The following is a 19948-nucleotide window of genomic DNA, read 5'->3' as shown; positions in this document are numbered from 1 at the left end:
TATCATTAAAAATTCGATAATTCAATTAATAAAATGCATTTTGGAACCGTTGCTGTACCGATAGGGGGCAGCATTACGCATGACCGGTGTTTGCATGCTTAGGGCCCAATAGTAGAAGAAGACACTTGCAGTGCACGAACCACTACCAGCTGTCATGTGAAAACAGATGTACGATCAGCGCAACGGATAAACAACAATACGACACTTTACCCATTATAACAAAGGTATAGTACATATCGTATGGACGTTGTAATATGTACAGCGTAGTTTATACATGCCGGGTTGTTTCGTGTCAATTCCTTTGCAGGATCTATTTTTGTGAAAACCAACAGCAGTCCTGTAGCTAAGCTAATCTGGCGAAACTGGCTGTACTGTAGAGCTAGCCAACTGTAGCTTATCGAAGTTAGCACACGCCCTGGTTATGGACACCTCATAATTCTCTTGCCCTGTAAACATTCATGCATTTGTTGAACCTAAATGTATTCCAACGTTAATCTCATTCAGTAAAACATTACATCTATTTTATTGCGATATTTGTGTATCATATAGATAGCCAAATTGCAAGGGGCCTAGCAGCCCGACACCTTGCATCCAATGGACATTTAAATACCCCTTTATGTGTATTGTGAAGCCCGATGAATGCTAGCTAACTTAACCGAGGTGGTTTCCTTTTAAAGATACGCACCTGATGTTCTGTCTATTAAATAAACTTAATATATATCAAATAAGTATCAAGTGGTTTAAATTGAAGACTTTATCCATAGGGAAGGGAGTGTCCCAGACAGTCGGTGGTGGTAGCATAGCTAGCCCATAGTTATCAATATTCTCAGTGTCCTGCCATTGCTGGCTATCACAACATAACGTAGCTTGGCCAGCCAGACAAAGATCAACCCTGCCGTTTTCAATCTTGTAGTTAACATAGAGCTAGGCATGTGTTAGCCAACTCGTCTCAAATAAATCATACTTTTCATTAATGGTGTTTAAAGGTTTACTTTAACGGGTGGTTTAACTGTATATGCTTGTTTTTTATTTATTTAATTAGTGCTTTTATTTGTTATACAACTTGGACATCGTCTAATTTTATTTACCAGTATTCGTATTTACATTTTGAATAGCACGGTGCTCTGTTTAATTTGAGTATTTAAACACTGGGTAAATCCAATCCTTTGTCCCCGTACAAAGTAAATTTGGAGTTGGGAAGCAAACACACCAGAACGACTTCAAGCGTCAATGAGACAGGCTAAGGTTTAGCCTTTTGTTTACGGCACTTGCCCACCACCTAGCGGCCATTGGAGAGTGCTGTAAAGCTCTTATTGACGAAGTGCACGATGTCATAGCGCAATAAATTATATGCCAATTCTGCCCCAGACTTGCAAGTTTACCTTTATCATGAAGGCTCATTTGCATTGCAAATAATCGAACAGTGTACTAGACTGGTACTCCACTGGTAGTGAGTATGTACGTTTGAGAAGTTCAAGAGGGTGATTGGATTTGTTACCATATAATCATTTCTGGGGATGGGGGGCCTTATTCAGAGCCTACATAATGGGAGATGAAACTACTGTCTGTTGAATTTCTCCTGGTAGCTGTTCCGTCTAGGCTGTAGCAGGTGAGGCAGGCAGGGTCAGGATGGCGGGAGCAGAGGTGTATACCCCTGCAAACCCCACCTGCAAGATAATGACCTTCCGGCCCACCATGGAGGAGTTCAGCGACTTCAACCAGTACCTGGTGTACATGGAGTCCCAAGGAGCACACCGCGCTGGCCTCGCCAAGGTAAGATAGCTTCTCTTACAGGGGGGTTTGAAAGGGCAGTGTTTCCTAGGCATGGTCAAGGTGTGTGTGGCTGTTTCTAGAACATACTAAGGGGGAATTGTATATGCCGATGATGAACCAGTCGTTTCATAAAAACTGCCTTCTTTCTCTCTTCCACACCCTTTCCCAGGTGATCCCTCCTAAGGGCTGGAAGCCGCGGCGTAGCTACGACGACATTGACGACCTGATGATCCACGCCCCCATCCAGCAGATGGTGGCGGGCCAGTCGGGCCTCTTCACCCAGTACAACATTCAGAAGAAAGCGCTGAGTGTGCAGGAGTTCAGACGACTCGCCAACAGTGACAAGTCAGTAGTTGATCCCTTTGCGTGCACCGCGCTCACTGATCTCAGCCAATCTAGGATAATTTTGAACAGGATTCATTTGAAAGGGAATGCCCATCTGTATTGGTCCTTTCTGTCAAGCCATTGTCACCTCTCATCATTGGTGGAGGTAGAAACAGCAACTCTCACACATTGGGAAGAAATGGCTACCTGTGTTAAAAGAGCTAAGGTGTAAGTGTTCCTTTGTGATGTGTTTTCCATCACTATCTGTTGCTTTAGATACTGCACCCCTCGCTACTTGAACTATGAGGACCTGGAGAGGAAGTACTGGAGGAACCTGACCTTTGTGTCGCCCATATATGGAGCTGACGTCAGTGGCAGTCTCTATGATGAGGTAACACCTGGCCCCTCGCTCACAAAGATGGCGGTTTGGTTTTGACCTGGTGTCTCTAGCGTACGTTCTATCTCTCAAAATCTTTTCTCCTGTTACTCCCTCCCTTCTCTCCGTCTCTGCCTCCCCTCCTACACACACACACACACACACACACACACACACACACACACTCTAATTCTCCCATCATCTCTACTCTCCTTCACTATCCATCCTCCAATTTTGTTTCTCCCTATACCCTCTCTTCCTCCTCCTCTCTCCAGGACATTGAGGAGTGGAACATCGGCCACCTCAACTCCATCCTGGATGTGATCGAGGAAGACTGTGGCGTTTCCATCCAAGGGGTCAACACACCCTACCTGTACTTCGGCATGTGGAAGACCTCCTTCTCTTGGCACACAGAAGACATGGACCTCTACAGCATCAACTACTTGCACTTTGGCGAGCCCAAGTCTTGGTGAGGGGGTAGGATGCACGCTCGTGCGTAGGGAGAAGGGGGGCACGCTCGTGTGTAATATTTGGGGGGCTTGTGGACGAGCAACTTGTCAGGCTTAATTGGGTTGTTTGCTTTTGTCACTGAGGCAAGAGATGGCAAGAGGAGAAGGGGGGGGGGAGGGGGGGGGCTTGTTAAAGAGATGGAGCAATGGGAAAGCCAAAGTGAGCGGGGTGGAAAAAGAGTGGGAGGAACGGTGGGGTAGAGAGAGAGGTGGGTTTCCTTTCTTCCTCCCTCTCCAGGTTGTCTGGCTCCTCTGTCTCTCTTTCCCCTGGGAGGGAAGTGTGCTCATTAGAGCAGTCAGCCCTGCAGCCCCCTTAGGGATTCAGTGTCACTGCCAGACAGGGCACACATGCACGCGCACACACACGCACACTTCACCTTGCCCCCATTTTGACAGCTTGTCGCTGGAGGGGAGATGCTTAAAAGGCACCTCTCCCACCTTCCCTCACTGACTGTATCATGGGCTGCCTCTCCAACCCCCCAGCTCTGTGTGACAGGTCATGTTGTAGGGGTGTGTGTGTGTCTGGATGTGTACATGTGTGTAGAGGGGGGGGGGGGAAAGCGAGGTTTGGGTTAAAATGCCAGATAGAGGAGGTGTGAGCCAAATGGAATGCCTCTCACAGACCCAAAGGGAGTTCTACACCTTTCCAGACCTTCATAACAAGAGCCTCCCAGCTGTCATCTCTGGATGAGTTGTTGGGGCCACGAGTAGGTCCTCATTATCAAAGCCTCGCTTCAGTGACCCATATTGGGCTGTTAGAGCTCTGAAGAGAACACCGCTGTGGTGGTCTTTTCCTTTTTTCACTGTGTTTAGATTCAAGGTACACTTGAAGAAGAAGTGGGTGTAGTGATGACTTCAATCAAAGCAAAGAAATTGCTTTACTGAAGTGGATATCTTTTTGCCTGAACTGACCACTTGGTGTCAGTCTTGTAGTGTACCAAATGAAGGAAGATTACTGCTACCCATAATTGTCGATTGTTTGCCTCCTGGTTTGAAATGCAGTGTAAGTGTATATTGTAATCAAGTCAAGCACAAACAAATATTGATAAGCACGAACACGTGTGTGTGTGCGCACACAGACACACCACATTATTGACGGTATCTTTCCCTTGTTTTTTCCCAGGTATGCCATCCCCCCTGAGCATGGGAAGCGACTGGAACGTCTTGCCACAGGTAATTAACAAACGTATACTGTTCTTCCACATAGACATCCTCAATCTTCACAGTGATCTTCTTCATGGAGGAAAACAAGATTTATTTCATGTCAGTGGACAAACAACAGAGTGTTTTGACGGCGTCCATGTTGTGTGTGTGTGACTCTTGTTCCTCCTCAGGGTTCTTCCCCAACAGCTTCAAGGGCTGCGAGGCCTTCCTCCGTCACAAGATGACCCTCATCTCTCCCTCTGTCCTGAAGAAGTACGGCATCCCCTTTGACAAGGTAAGCTGGCATGCAGCGCAAGAGTCCCCATGCTCCGCACATGCCGCTGGGGGTGTGGGGAACAATCTGTCACGGTGCTGCGTTCATGGCCTACCCTCTAGCCTGCCTTCGTCAGTCGGCGTCGATGGACGATCTGACAAGATTAGACCTTTTAATCTCTCACATTCTCTCTCTCTCTCCCTCCCTCCACTGTCTACCTCCACCGCTCCCTCTCTCCCTCCCTCTCTCTCCCCCAGATCACCCAGGAGGCAGGGGAGTTCATGATCACCTTCCCATATGGCTACCACGCTGGCTTCAACCACGGCTTCAACTGCGCCGAGTCCACCAACTTTGCCAGCGTGCGCTGGATCGACTACGGCAAGGTGGCCACGCAGGTAAACAGGAAGGTTTGACTGTTACGATGTCGCTGTCCAAGGTCGTTTCAATCACCATTTTCATAATGACCTTGAGCCTGTGTGACCTGTGTCCCAGTGCACCTGCAGTAAAGACATGGTGAAGATCTCCATGGACCCCTTTGTCAAACGCTTCCAGCCCGACCGCTACCCCATCTGGAAGCTGGGCAAAGACTCCGCCCCCCTCGACCACACCCGCCCCACGCCGGGCTCCACCCCTGAGCTGCAGAGCTGGCTGCAGAGGCGCCGCAGGGTCAAAACGCCCGACAAGAGGTCAGTCCTGCTTCAACTGTTGTACCCTGGATACACGAAAAGGTATATTTGATTTGGGTTACCTCGCAGCCCTGTTGTTTGGATCTTAATGAGCCTGTTTTGGGGAATGTGCTGTTGGGTCAGCCTCATAGATTGAGTTGAGTTAGTTGTGCCATCACAGAGTTCCCATTCAGTTTCCCTGTCGTAACCTTCCTGGTTTGAGATTTCTGCAAATCCTCGTTCTGATTCTCTCTCTCACTCCATCCCTCCTAGTAGCAACCTCCCTCACTCCCGTACGCGCTCCAAGCGCCTGCGGACCACAGAGGAGCCCCCGGCCCTGGAGGGCCCCTCGCTCCTCTCCAGCTGCAAGAGGGGCATGCGGGGCCCCCTGGGGCCCAAAGTCCGGAGAGTACTGGCCCAGACAGGCAGCAATACCAGGGAGGAAGAAGAAGAGGAGGAGGAGGAGGAGGAGGAGGAGGAGGAGGAGGAGGAGGAGGAGGAGGAGGAGGAGGAGGAGGAGGAGGAGGAGGAGGAGGAGGAGGATGAGGCGGAGGAGAGCTCCTGTCTTAACCAGAATCAGAACTCTCTCCAGTTCCCTGGTAAGAGACTGACTGGCGGAGACAGAAGGTATGGGATCATAATGCGGGGCAGGACGCTTCAGATTATCCAGTCCTCATCGTCTGTGTTTCTAACCACCAGCATGTAGTGTAATGGGCTGTTCCGTTCTTCTCTGTGGTGTCCAACCGCATCTAGTCAATAGTAAATCAAGTGTTCTCCCATCTCCAGCAGGTCCTTGCAGACAGATGTGCATCGTCAAGGTGAACAGGATGGAGAGCGACCTCCTGACTTTTCCCTACGCTGAATTACCAGGTTCCCGTCGCCCCAACCCCTCCCCCTGTCCTACATCTCCTTCCAGCAGAAAGGTTCTCTCAGGGCTGCCTCTCCCATCCCCTCTGAATGACCCCCATCAGGACCCCTCGGGTTCAGAGGTCATGACAGGACCCCGATGTGGGTCAGACTCAGAGACTGCCCCTACGCATGCCTGCTCAAAAATGCCAGGACCCCAGGATGGCATTACTGAGCCTCTCCCTTTAGAAGCGGAACCCTCTTTACCTCTTCAGGATGGCCGCAGTAGTAAAGCCGTGTGGTTGGGCTCTTCTCCCCCCCAAACGGGTTGTCCCGGTGGGCTCGAGATGTTCACCAACCCCCCTGTCTCTGAAGCTCTGACAACCAGAGACCCGCCCACCCTAACACCCACCACCTCCAGCACTGACATGGTCAGGGGTCAAGCTACTGAGACAGACATCTCAAACACTACAAACCCAGCGAGGACGCAGCTCACCCGCCTGGCTCGCCACAATCACCCCGCCACAGAAGCACTTTACGTGAACCCAGACCCAACGGGGAGTCATCGTAGCTCCAGTTCAGTCTCGCTTCCTCCCGCGCCACACGTCCCCCCCGTACAAAGCCGCCCCTTCGAGAACGGCGCCCCCCCTCTGTTGCAGAGGAGTGCCGTCGGTGCCGACATGCCCCTCCTCACCCCCGAGCTTGCGGGGGAGGAGCGCTTTGGCCCCCTCCCCCCCGTCCTCACCCAGGAGATGCCCTCCCTCACCCTGGCCGTCAGCAGCGGTCTGGCAGAGGTGAAACCCTCCACAGTACTCGGCTCTCTACCCGCGCCCGTGCTTCAGCGGGAAACGCCTGTCCCCTCACCGCTCTCGCCTCAGACGCCGACCGCCGAGTTTGGAGAGGTGGCACAAACGTCGACGGTGAAGGAGTTGCTTCAGCTTAACCACCACTGGCACCCGAGTCCTCCTCAGGGGGGTTCCCATACCGAACAGATGGTGACTCACTCCACCGCCGACACCCGGCCCCAAACGCATGCTGGCAACCTCCAGGAAACACTACTCGCCTCACAAACAGACTTTGAAATGCCCCACAGGCAGTCTGAAAATCGGACTCCTGCTGAGGCCAATGTGAGAGGCAGCCAGTCAAGCTTTGAAGCTGCACCAGTAGCACAGCAGCTAAGTCTATCTTCCAGACCCTCGCTCCTTGACACCTCAGGCACTCGCATGACCAGTAGTTCCAGTCACAATGTCATTACTCACACTGGGCTAAGCATTAATACCAGCAACTACAATAATAACACCATACTGGATCATCTTCATGATGATGAGGCTCTTCAGCATCACAACATGGATGCCCATTGTAGTTCTCAAACTCTCTTTCTGGAGCCCAAACCATTCTCTAGTGGCATCTGGAAGAACCTCAACTCCCAGAGTCCCGCGGTGCTCATTGAAAGCCTTCACCCCGAACTACCGGCGGACTTCACCCACGACTCCCTCCCTTACACCATGTGGACTGAACCGCAGTGCAAAGAGGTCACAGACCTTGACGAGCCCAACCCCAACCAGCACCAGCAGGACAACCAGGAGGGGGATGGGCCGCTCACCTGGGCCCAGCTGGAGTCCACCTCCCTGGGCTCAACCGGGGCTGTGGAGCCCCTAGGGCTCTGTGGAGACTTCGAACTCCAGAGAGGGGAGGTTGAGGCGGTCGAAGCCCTGGCACTGTGCAGGGAGCTGGGGGTGGAGAGGAAGGCCGAGGGGGGTCCTGACCCGGAGCCTCCAGGACTACCCCTGGAGGAGAGGAGAGACGGGGAGGAGGTTTCTGACATGGAGGAGGCTGAGTCTGAGGAGGAGGAGGAGGAAGAGGAGCAGAGCAGTGCGAGGGAGGAGAGTAGCAGTGACTCTTCTTCTTCAGAGGAGAATGAAATGAGTGACTATGGGTGTGGAGACGCTGGGCTGGAACCTGGGGAAGTTTGTCCTGTGAGTACCTGTATTGATGGGAAGACAGACACACACACACACACACTCGCATGCATTCCCAGCGTACCCATGAACGAATACGTGGCTACCATCTGCCACACATCCATATTGGCACATGAAAGGGGCTAAATGTGATTCCGTGATTTGGTCAGCGTGTGATCAGCTGTGGTCCTTTGCCCTCCCCGTCTCCTCCAGTACCCTCCTCCCTTGGTGAAGAGGAGCGGGAAGAGCTGGCGCCACCCTCTCAGGAAGCCCACTGCCCGAGCTGTGCCCACCGCCGTCAAGCAGCAGGCCACCAGCGATGATGGTGACTACTCTCTACGCTTCTCACGCATACATACACATGGTGTGGGACCTAAGTTCTAGACCTCTGTACATGCACTGTTATCCATACATACCAACTAAATGGCGAGCTGTGTTCTTCTTGGGCTCCTCTAAAACGCGCGCTCCAGCTCCAACCGTAGATATTTCCCTTCCTCGCCGGCTTTGTTTACAGAGTGGCAGAGGGCCAGAGACCATGAGCTTGTGACCTCTGATGGCTTTGACAAGGTCGGAGCTGGCCTCCACGCACTGCTGAAGCCCAGCCATCTCCACCCAGACCCCGTCAGTCCATATCTCACATTTTATATTCCCCTCAGCGACCAGTCGGATGTCATTACGCACGCACGCTCTCACACAAACACACATACACTGTACTTGGGTCCACACACACCATTGAGGGGTGAGATTTATATCTTATGGCACACCGCAGAGAAATGGGGTTGGCCATAACCAAACGTACCTCTATCCATGTTCATGGCGTTTAGAGAAAGAAGAAGGCTCTTTTTTTAATGTTCAACCATTACTGCAGAAACACACACGCACACACACACATTCAGTCTGGCCATGAATAGCAGTGAATAATTCACCAGTTGTTTTATCAGTTTATCTCTGTGAGAGAAGGTTATAAAAGAGACGTCATTTGGGCTTTGTGGGTTTCAAATGAGGGTCTTTAGGCCGTCAGACGCTGGCTCAACATGTGACTTTTACAACCGAGGAAATATTTGCAAAGAAATGAATATCTTGACACCTTCATATATCATATATTTGTCACTTAACACCAAGCATTCACCATTTAAGAAGCCAGCATGTTTCAGTACCAATTAAGCAGGCCAATAAAAGTTTTTTTGTGGCAAAATAATGTAAATTTAGATTAATGTATTTGTAACCGATTTTTTTCCTTCTAGAACCCCTTGAGGCCATCCTGGCAGAGGGAGATGAACAGGAAGTCGAGCCATGGGCTAAGCCCCTCCTCTTCCTGTGGCAAAACAGAAAGGGCTACTTCACAGCAGAGAGGGAGTACAACTCCATGGCAGCCGCCATGCAGCCCTACTGTGCCATCTGCACGTTGTTCATGCCCTACTACCAGGTACACACACACACACACACCACAACACAAACAAAAACACCCCAAAAACATTCTAACAATGAACCTTCCTCACCCCAACCCCTCCCAGCCTGAGGAGCGAGCGGAGGACAGCAAGTCCAGCAGCTCCGCCCCTCTGGAGAGTGTGGACTTGGGCGGAGGCAGATCAGAAAGCGGGGCCCCCGGGGGCCTTCTGAGGAGGACCAAGCCTCTGATCCCAGAGATCTGCTTCTCCTACCGGGAGCAGAGCGGACCCCCCACCCCCACCAACCCCCTCCTGCAAGAAGACGGCACCTGCCCCCTGCTCACCTGCCACAGCTGCTGTCTGCAGGTCCACGCAAGTAAGTGTGTGTGTGTCAGTGTGGGTGTGTGTCAGTGTGGGTGGGTGAAGAGGGAATCCAAATTCTCATAACTGCATTTTTTTTTTGTTTTGAACATGCTGAAAGATGAAGTTCAACGAGTCCAAGAGTCCCCAGCCTCCCTCCCTCTCTGACTTTCTTCCCCCCCCCCCCCCCCCCCCCCCCCCCCCCCCCCTGTGGTTGGGGGTGTTTTATTTCTCTCATCAGCTGAACAAGAGTGAATCCTCGCCTCCCTGCCCCTGCTCACTTCCTGTACAGCACTGTCTGCCAATACCACAAACCCACACTCGCTGACACACACGCACACGCACACACAAAATCAAAATAATCCCCCCAAAACCCACATGCCCTTAAATCTCCCAACTCCACACTGAACATGTGACCCACTTCCCCTCCCTTTTTCACTCTCACACTACTCCCAACCCTGGTGTTTGAACCCGTCTTCCCACTCCTCCCTCTGTCTTTCCATCTCACTCTATCCCTTGTTCCAAATGTGTGGGATTGAGACTTGGTATCAGTTAACATTGATGGAAAAAACACACGTTTGGGTTCCGGAGCAGACGATACATATGGTCTAGTGCAGCTGCTTCCCAGGTTATCTGAACTGTGAGGAGGAAGGAGAGGCGTGTGTGTGTGTTGGGTTTGATGATGAATGGATGAACTGTCACACACATCGGAATAAAACGAACAATACACACACAGCTCTCCCTAAACTTGTAGGGGAGAAGTCCTATGGTCTTGTAGGGGAGAAGTCCTATGGTCTTGTAGAGGAGAAGTCCTATGGTCTTGTAGGGGAGAAGTGCTATGGTCTTGTAGGGGAGAAGTCCTATGGTCTTGTAGGGGAAAAGTCCTATGGTCTTGTAGGGGAGAAGTCCTATGGTCTTGTAGGGGAGAAGTCCTATGGTCTTGTAGGGGAGAAGTCCTATGGTCTTGTAGGGGAGAAGTCCTATGGTCTTGTAGAGGAAAAGTCCTATGGTCTTGTAGAGGAGAAGTCCTATGGTCTTGTAGAGGAGAAGTCATTCCCTGTGTGGTGTCTACAGTCTCCAGCCTGTGGGTTCTGCACTCCTGCCAGCTGGGACAAGAATCCCATTTGTCTTCTCTGAATAGTGTTTATTTACTTCCTTTCATATGTCTGTGCTGTACCCGTCAAGGACATCCAAGCGAAACTGAACCAACTGACAACAATGCTAAAACAAAGCCTGCGTTCTGGGCTTTGGTTTTCCACACAGGCTCTGGGACAGCGATGCTAGTGTGTGATGCTGATCTGATGTGCCACGCTGGCAATGTCACTGCCATTTCTGCAAACAGTCACAGTACAAGGGGGACGGGGGGGTCACTGATATTACACACACACACACACACACGCAATTTATCAGCCACATACTGTACATGCACAGACAGGTATGAATGCAACCATATTCTTTACAAACAAAAGCTGGAACGCTCTTGTCTGTCGGTTTCTGCGTGATAATGAGCAAAGGTGAAAAACACTAGCTCACAGGTCTCCGTTTCCTTGCCGACCCAGTTAACACGTGCTGGAGACGTGAAGTGAAGGTGTAGCAATCTACATTTACATTGATGCATTTAGCAGACACTTTTATCCAAAGCCACTTCTTAAAGAGATCTCACACCATGACTTCTCTTGCCACTTTCACAAACTTCTACAGCCAGAGATGTTGCCTCTGGGTGATGGTGTTTTATTTAGCAGACTAAACCAAAAGTGTTTATTTTGATTAGTGACGTGTGTGTATGTGTGTGGGTACATGTGCGGTCATGCGTTCTGGCCCCTTGTTTATTTATATTATTTTACTTTCAAAATCACCGCCCCCCCTTCCCCAGGCTGTGCCACAGGAAGTAACTTGTTCACTTCCTGTATCCACAGGCTGCTACGGCGTCGCAGCGGACGACATTGCCGAGGAGTGGTCGTGCGACCGGTGTACGGAGGGAAGCTTCACAGCGGTAGGCGACCAATCAGATCATGACACAGTGATGGAAGAGTGGATGTATATACAGTGCCCTCCAAAAGTATTGGAACAGTGAGGCCAATTCCTTTATTTTTGCTGTAGACTGAAAACATTTGGGCTTGACATCAAACGATGAATGTGAAACCAGAGATCAACGTTTCAGCTTTTATTTCCAGGTATTTACATCAGGATCTGATGCACAAATTAGAAAATATCACCTTTTTGTTCGAACCCACCCATTTGTCACGTGAGCAAAAGTATTGGAACATATGACTGACAGGTGTGTTTTGTTGCCCAGGTGTGTCCTATTACATACATTATTCAATCAATAAATACCACTGAATGTCTACACTCAGGTTCAGATTGGGTAAGATAGGTTTTGTCTATGCAGACTGTATTCAGAGGTGAAAACAACATGAAAACCGGAGCGCTGTCTTTGGGTGAAAAACAAGCAATTGTGAGTCTTAGAGAAGATGGAAAATCAATCAGAGCCATTGCAGAAACATTGGCCATAGCCAGTACAACCATTTGGAATGTCCTGAAGAAGAAGAAAACTACTGGTGTACTAAGTAACAGACGTCGAACAGGTAGACCAAGGAAAACATCAGCAGTTGATGACAGAAACATTGTGAGAGCTGTAAAGAAAGACCCTAAAACAACTGTTAGTGAGATCAGCAACAACCTCCAGATGGCAGGAGTGAAGGTATCACTATCTACTGTTCGCAGAAGACTTCATGAACAAAAGTACAAGGGCTACACCAGAAGATGCAAACCACTCATTAGCAAGAAGAATAGGAAGGCCAGGCTGGAATTTGCCAAAAAGTACAGAGATGAACCTCAAAAATTCTGGGACAAAGTTTTATGGACTGATGAGACAAAGATTAACTTTTACCAAAGTGATGGAAAGGCTAAAGTTTGGAGAAAGAAAGGAACTGCTCATGATCCCAAACACACAAGCTCATCTGTGAAACACGGTGGAGGTAATGTCATGGCTTGGGCTTGCATGGCTTCTTCTAGGACGGGCTCATTAATCTTCATTGAGGATGTAACACATGATGGCAGCAGCAAAATGAACTCGGAAGTCTACAGAAACATTTTGTCTGCCAATTTAAGGAAAGATGCAACCAAACTGATTGGCAGAGCCTTCATCATGCAGCAAGATAACGACCCAAAACACACTGCCAAAACAACAAAGGAGTTCATCAGGGGCAAGAAATGGAAGGTATTAGACTGGCCAAGTCAATCTCCAGACTTAAACCCTATAGAGCATGCATTTTACCTGCTTAAGAGGAGACTGAAGGGAGGAACCCCACAAAACAAACAACAACTGAAAGAGGCTGCAGTGAAAGCCTGGGAAAGCATCAAAAAGGAAGAATGCAAAAGTTTGGTGACGTCAATGGGTCACAGACTTGCTGCAGTTATTGAAAGCAAAGGATTTGCAACTAAATATTAAGTCTTATTCACTTAAATATGTTTTAAGTATATCTGTTCCAATACTTTTGCTCACATGACAAATGGGTGGATTCAAACAAAATGTGATATTTTCTTAGTTGTGCATCAGATCCTGATGTAAATACCTGGAAATAAAAGCTGAAACGTTGATCTCTGGTCTCACGTTCATTATTTGATGTCAAGCCCAAATGTTTTCAGTCTACAGCAAAAATAAAGGAATTCGCCTCACTGTTCCAATACTTTTGGAGGGCACTGTATGTATAAGAAAGGGTGGGTGGATGAAATGATGAATGTTTTCTCCGTTTTAGGACTGCAGTTTGTGCAACCTAAGAGGTGGAGCCCTTAAGAAAACCACAGAGGACAAGTAACTCCATTTATTTATATTTTGGTATTCAGTGTTTCCCAAAATAGCTTGATCTGTGTCTGTGTATGCTGCCAGACTCATGTGCGTGTGCCGGTGTGTGTGCGTGTGTGCGTGTGTGTGCACTCGCAGGTGGGCCCATGTGATGTGTGCGGTAGCTTTGCCGGAGGTGCGTTTCAGTGATGAAGCCAGGAGGAGCCCCATAGACACCAGCAGGATCCCTATGCAGAGATACAAACTGGTGAGGACACACACACACACACACACTGTTTTCCACAAATGACGTGTGCACACACACTTATCTCACCTAATACGACACATTTTCCCGCCCATACACCAAGCCCCCACACACCTCTGACACACAGACCACCTGTTAATTATGTAGCTTTGATTGCAGGCATGTTCCTTAATTAGTGCTGCAAACACTTCATTAATTAGACAGAGACATTTCTGAAGCACCCTCTGTGTGTGTGTGTGTGTGTGTGTGTGTGTGTGTGTGTGTGTGTGTGTGTGTGTGTGTGTGTGTGTGTGTGTGTGTGTGTGTGTGTGTGTGTGTGTGTGTGTGTGTGTGTGTGTGTGTGTGTGTGTGTGTGTGTGTGTGAGAGAGAGAGAGAGAGAGACTTGCCTAACAGAGTTATTACCTGATCCACTGCCACTATGTGTGTGTGACTTGCCTAACAGAGTTATGTCTCCCTGATCCACTGCCACTATACTGCACTGCTCTGTGGGCTTGTAGTGAGGTCGGCAGGCCTCTTCTGTCTGCCTGAGAAAGGAACCCAGTGACACAACCAAGCTCAGACCCCCTCTCATCTACCAGACCCCCTCTCATCTACCAGACCCCCTCTCATTTACCAGGCTAGACTGTCTGTGGGACACTTGTGTGTTGGTCTGTGTTTGGAACATGCAGACAGAGGGAGAGAAGTAAAGACACAGAGACACGAGAGAGAGACAGACACGCACACACACGCACAAGAGAGAGAGACACCCACACACACAGCGGGAGAGAGGAGGACAGAAGGTGGCGCTGGCACCCCTCCCTCTCTCCTCTGTGGTTGGTCCATCATTCTTTCACTCTCTGATGGGTGTGCTCCATCATTCAGCCTGGCCGCCATGCGCTGTGGAGCTCGCATTGGACCCAGTGCCCCCACTGTGGCCCAGCACATTCATAATTTACTATCCACACACCCACACTCACACACAAACACACACACACACACACACACACACAGCAGTCCGATGCATTCATAATTTACTGTGGGAATGTTCTTAACGCATGGCTCAACACAGGGACCCAAATACACTCCGGAGATGGCAAAGGCAGGCAGGGGGAAAGTGGGTTAGTTACACACACACACACACGTACATACAGAGAAGTGTCTAACACATTGTCTTTCTCTCTCTCTTTTGCTCCCTCTATCTTTGTCTGTCTTTCTGACGGACACACACACACACCTACGTTCCGTGCCAGTCTCCTAATGTCGCTCATGTCATAATGCCCTACTTACTATAGGTAGCAGAGCCTGTTGGACTGGTCCATGGTCAGATGTCAGGGGTTTTACGGAAGTAGAAGTTTTTAAATAAAGATGGGTCCATTTCAAATGTAGGCTAAGTGAGACATGGCACTGTAGGGATGATGGGACTTGGACGTTTTGAGATCGTTCCCTTCAAAAGTAGAGAGGAATATTCAATCCCAAACTATTTTTATGGCTAAAAAATAAAACATTTTTGAAGAAAAAACATTTAGTTCCAGTTATTTCGAGATCACTTCCAGATCTTTTTTCAGACAACCAGGACAGACATGTATCAGCTGTTATTTTCATCGCTGTAGAAGGTGACTGCAGCCTCTCTGGAGAGAACATCTTCTGTGTTGCCCAGACAAGCCCAGGTAGCCACCCCTTTACTACAGGTTGTAATCACATTCCATAAACACCTCCTTTCTGCCAACTGTAGCTTTCTGAATCCAACGTTGGGAATACTGTGAAAACATTCACACTCAGCTCGCAGTAGTTCTCAGATTATTCATTGTGACTGGCATATTTGATGATACATACAAGTTGAATATTTTATGCATACATGTCATTTGCTGGAGCCTGGGTACAGGCAGGACGGCACATCCCAGGAAGATGAATACCATATCTACTGTTCTGTGTGTAGGTAATGCAGTTATGGGTAGGTGGGAGGGAAGGAGGGAAGGAGGAAGAAAGGGAAAACAAATGGCTAGGAGGCGGGGGACGAGAGAGGTGGAGGCCGCTGTGCTGAGTGGATGTCGTCATTCTCTCCTCGTTGTGGGAGAGCTCTTAGAGGGAGACGGAGGAGGAAGAAAAGAACCACAAAGGAAGTGGATTTGATGGGCTGTTGGGAGCAGGAAGCGAGGATCTTGTTTGCGTGTGTGTGTTTGTGTGAGTGAATGCGTCTCTCGCTCTGCTTGTTTGTGTTTGTGCGCGTGCGCCATTATCCCACAGACTGCACAGACAGTTCTGGGTTCAATGTTCTCTAGCGGGTTGTGGAACCTCACATGATGTCAGCTGAAGAACATCACAATCTCATTTGTACTTGGCAGACTTCTTTCTCTCTAGTATATACACTGCATGCTGTCGCGCTCTCTCACACACACACACTATTTGACCTTATCCATGCTGTTTTAAATGGCCAGTGTGTGTGTTTTGTGTAGAAGTGCATCTACTGCCGGAAGCGATGTTGGGGGAAGCGACAGGTTGGAGCGTGCATCCAGTGCTCATGTGGCCGCTGCCCCACCTCCTTCCACGCCACATGCGCCCACGCCGCCGGCGTCACCATGGAACCTGACGATTGGCCCTACGTGGTGTCAATCACCTGCCATAGGCACCAGTCGCGAAACTCTCTGGCGGTGAGTATGTAGCGGAGCTCCGCCCCAAATGGGGGCTCAATTGCTGAGCTGGAACATGACTGTAGACGGGGGGGGGGGGGGGGAGGGTTCATATCTGTTAGATCCACAGGAATTTACAGGACATATGTTGATGTCCATAGAAGTGTTGGTCTGTTTTGACCCCTGACCCCTGACCGTTGACTCCTGACCCCAGAAGCAGCCGGCTTGCCAGAAAGACATCACACTGGGCCAGACGGTGATCTCCAAACACAAGAACCTCCGCTATTACAGCTCCAAGGTCACCCAGGTCACCTCCCAGACCTTCTACGAGGTAATGTTCGACGACGGCTCCTTCAGCAACGACACCTTCCCCGAAGACATAGTGGTGAGATGACGCGCAATACAATATTGAATTATATAAATCAAAAATAATTAAATGATGTATCATATGTACCTGGTTGTACACTTAGGCACAGTGTGTGTGTGTTGCTCTCAAATGAACCATAGCAATGACAACTTGCTCAGTTAGTAGAGGAGCACACACACACACGCACGCTCTCAACCGTGTTTTTTTGCCTTTTGTAGAGCAGAGACTGTGCTCTACTGGGTCCTCCTGAAGTTGGGGAGGTGGTTCAGGTCAAGTGGCCAGACGGGCTGTTCTACGGAGCCAAATACATGGGCTCCAACATCTCCCACATGTACCAGGTACACACCCACGCACACCCAAACACACCACTCCTAATGCAGCGACACGCAGAAGAAGCACACCTTCGGATTCTTTACGTAAGAAAAGTCTAGCACTTGTCAACACACACTTCAAATGAATGTGTGACTGTTCTGACATTGCCTGGTCGAGAGGGGATGGAGAGGGAAAAGCGAGAGAATGGACAGAGTCGACAATGGATGGACCGATGGCAGCAAGAGATGGTTTATGATGCAGAGGTTGGGAGGGTGAGATGGAGGAGGAAGGTGACGACCTGCATTATTCAGAGACTGTGAAATATTCACCATGCTGAGATGTACAAGAGCCTCCATATTCTACTCAAGTCTTTATTTAGTCTGCTGGGGCGCCAGCCATTAGCTATGCATAAATGCTTTGCTGACGTCCACACTGCTCAGAAGCTAAGGGGACTGGACCAGTACCTTTCCACGCACTGAGGTGTGTTCAGCCATGTTTGGTTTACATTTAGTGATTTAGCAGTTTCTGGAAATGGGGGGGGTTATCACAACACATGTTTATGGAAGCCAAAGTTATTCTCAATAAAGCATTCTTATTGGACATCCATGGCCTTGTGCAGCCAACAGGAATGTGTTATATGTCTATGAATAGAGGTTCAACTGGTGAATTGGAAATGGTTGTTGAGAAAAGCGCCAGACCAGACACTCGAGAGTGTGTGTGTGTGTGTATCTATGTAACCGGATTAATAAATGCTAAACTGAACAATAAAATCAAAATTGTTGTCGAGGAGCATCACTCAAATGTGTGTGTGTTTGTGTGTTGACATCGTCCAGGTGGAGTTTGAGGATGGGTCCCAGGTGGTGGCCAAGAGAGAGGATGTCTACACTCTGGACGAAGATCTGCCCAAAAAGGTGAAGGGGAGACTCGTAAGTATCACCCTCTCAGATAGCCAGTGTAGAAGACCCCCTCCTTTCCTGATGCCTCTCACTCTAATCCTGCCACTACTCCACAGCTATTCCTTTCCTTTAATTGTACAAAAGCCTATGGAATTTGAAAGGATTTGAGAGCTTTTGAATCGGGTTCTACTCAAGGCCAGTAGCCTTGAATGGTCCTAGAAATTACTTCTCAACCAAGTACTTCAAATTCCAAATTAGGCCTAGAGAGGTTTTATAGTTCATTCTATTTTAGAATATCCTATCTTCTAACTCTTCTAAGTTAACTCCCCAAACGGTGTCCCCTGGTGTCACCTTCTAGCTTTACTTCATGACTCCTATTTCCTTACACCTGTCCCCTAACTCCTGCCTCCTAACTTCTCTTCTGTTCTCCACCCTAGTCCACGGCCTCCAGCATGCGTTTCCAGGATGCCTTCTTCACCTCCCAGGGAGAGAGGAAGAGGCAGAGGACCCCCAACTCCCGCTTCCAGAAAGACTATGTGGCCCTCCCAGGCCTCCGTACTTCTACCAAGAGCACATGGGAACCACGAGGCAGTCCCAAAGGGAAATGAAGGCAGGCATGAGGAGAGAGACCCAGTCGAAGAGTACACTGAAGTGAATGTCAAGTGATTGTCAAGGGTGTTGTCGTGCGTGTGCCTCCGTGTGTGAATGTGAAAGAAAGGGGGCTAGGTTGGTGGAGACAACTATGGTTGGACGATGTTCTGAAGGGTGGCGGAACAGAGTGCATCGTGGGTAGTGGTTTGCCTAGCGTTTCCGATCTGTCAGGGAAATCAAACAACAAAACAAACTTATATTTGTCACACCTTTTTTGAAATAAATGACAAAAACGAAAAGTTTTTCCTTTGTAAAATATACAAAACGAAACAAGATTTTTTTCTAAATGCCCTACATACAGTAGCTTTTGGGGAATCTCCCCTGTTCTTATTTTGGATATTAATGCACTTTTTGCTTGTTCGATCATTATTTGTTGTTCTGAGCCTACTCCCTTCCCTGCATGTTCTTATTGTCTGATTCTGCTTTTGGGCCAAGTCTCAATAGTCTACAGCAACTTCCTTTTCTCGCCTCTTCCTCTCTTAATACTTACCTAAAAGTACATTATTTCCTTGAGTTCAACATTTTGATTTAACCCATTTTATCATGACCTTGGGTTATATAAATCTATGGCCCTGAACTGGCTTGGTTAGTACATTATGAAGCACAGGAGACAAAAGAATGAGATGAATCCATGTTAGACTATTGGGATGTGACCATCCCACCCTATGTGAAAACACACTACTTATAAACTGTCACTGTTGAATGACATGCTTTGTCAAATTATTTAATTTAATATTTGTATTTATTTTTGGCTTGCTATAATGTATTGCTACTGTAACTGCTGTAAGCAAGAGAAAACAATAAAACATCCATGTTGGCTTTTTTAAGACCCCACTATTGTGTGTTTGCTTGGTCCTGAATAACTGTAGCAGGGTTCTCGAGGGGTCTTAAAAAGTCTAAAATTCTGAACTCAGATTTTCATCCGAGGTCATACATTTTATTTTGTCAGGTGAGGTCTAAAAAAGGTTTTACCCTTGTTCATTTCCAGAAACGCTGTTCGCAGAGAATTGTTACAAAATAGCAAAAAAGTATTGTCGTAGCCTACAAAGCGGAGTCCAGGGGGGGGGGGGGGGCGTTTGACCCCCCTAATTAAGAGTTGGACCCCCCAAAAGAGGTCAAAACAACAGGTCGGGGGGGGTAGATACATTTATATATCGTTCTCACCTGTAATCGTAAATATGACTACGCCCTGGAGAAGAAGCTGACCCCCCCGATTATCATTGTATAATTCTCACTTTGTTTCTAACCAAACTAAAATAATCTTCCTGAGATTAACAAGCGTTTGGTGGAGAGGAGAGAGACGATATTTATGAAACTATGTTAAGGTGAAGTCCCACATCTCACATGACCACAATGTAACAAGTTAAAATAAACAATTTAAAATTAGGATTTTTCAATTACTGAATTAATTGAAATAAAGGGAATTCTGAATTTCTTTGATTTGAATATT

General features: G+C 48.5%; 1 protein-coding gene across 1 annotated transcript; it reads left to right on the top strand.

The window, feature by feature from the left end:
- The first annotated feature begins 129 nt into the window (after positions 1–129).
- On the top strand, positions 130–19557 carry kdm4c (lysine (K)-specific demethylase 4C). Its single transcript, XM_047045956.1, has 22 exons — positions 130–224; positions 1587–1773; positions 1943–2118; positions 2374–2488; positions 2749–2942; positions 4106–4155; positions 4317–4420; positions 4657–4794; positions 4892–5085; positions 5338–5663; positions 5851–7886; positions 8082–8193; positions 9113–9294; positions 9383–9632; positions 11533–11609; positions 13375–13430; positions 13560–13668; positions 16099–16293; positions 16487–16657; positions 16858–16977; positions 17785–17877; positions 18285–19557. Exons 2-22 carry the CDS (start codon positions 1630–1632, stop codon positions 18453–18455), a joined length of 5013 nt encoding a protein of 1670 aa, XP_046901912.1. The 5' UTR covers positions 130–224; positions 1587–1629; the 3' UTR covers positions 18456–19557.
- Positions 19558–19948: the final 391 nt, after the last annotated feature.

The sequence above is a fragment of the Hypomesus transpacificus genome, chromosome 22 (genome assembly GCF_021917145.1).
Source record: "Hypomesus transpacificus isolate Combined female chromosome 22, fHypTra1, whole genome shotgun sequence".
Taxonomy (NCBI): domain Eukaryota; kingdom Metazoa; phylum Chordata; class Actinopteri; order Osmeriformes; family Osmeridae; genus Hypomesus; species Hypomesus transpacificus.
The sequence above is the reverse complement of the archived record's forward strand: the minus strand, read 5'-3'. Positions and strand labels throughout refer to the sequence as shown.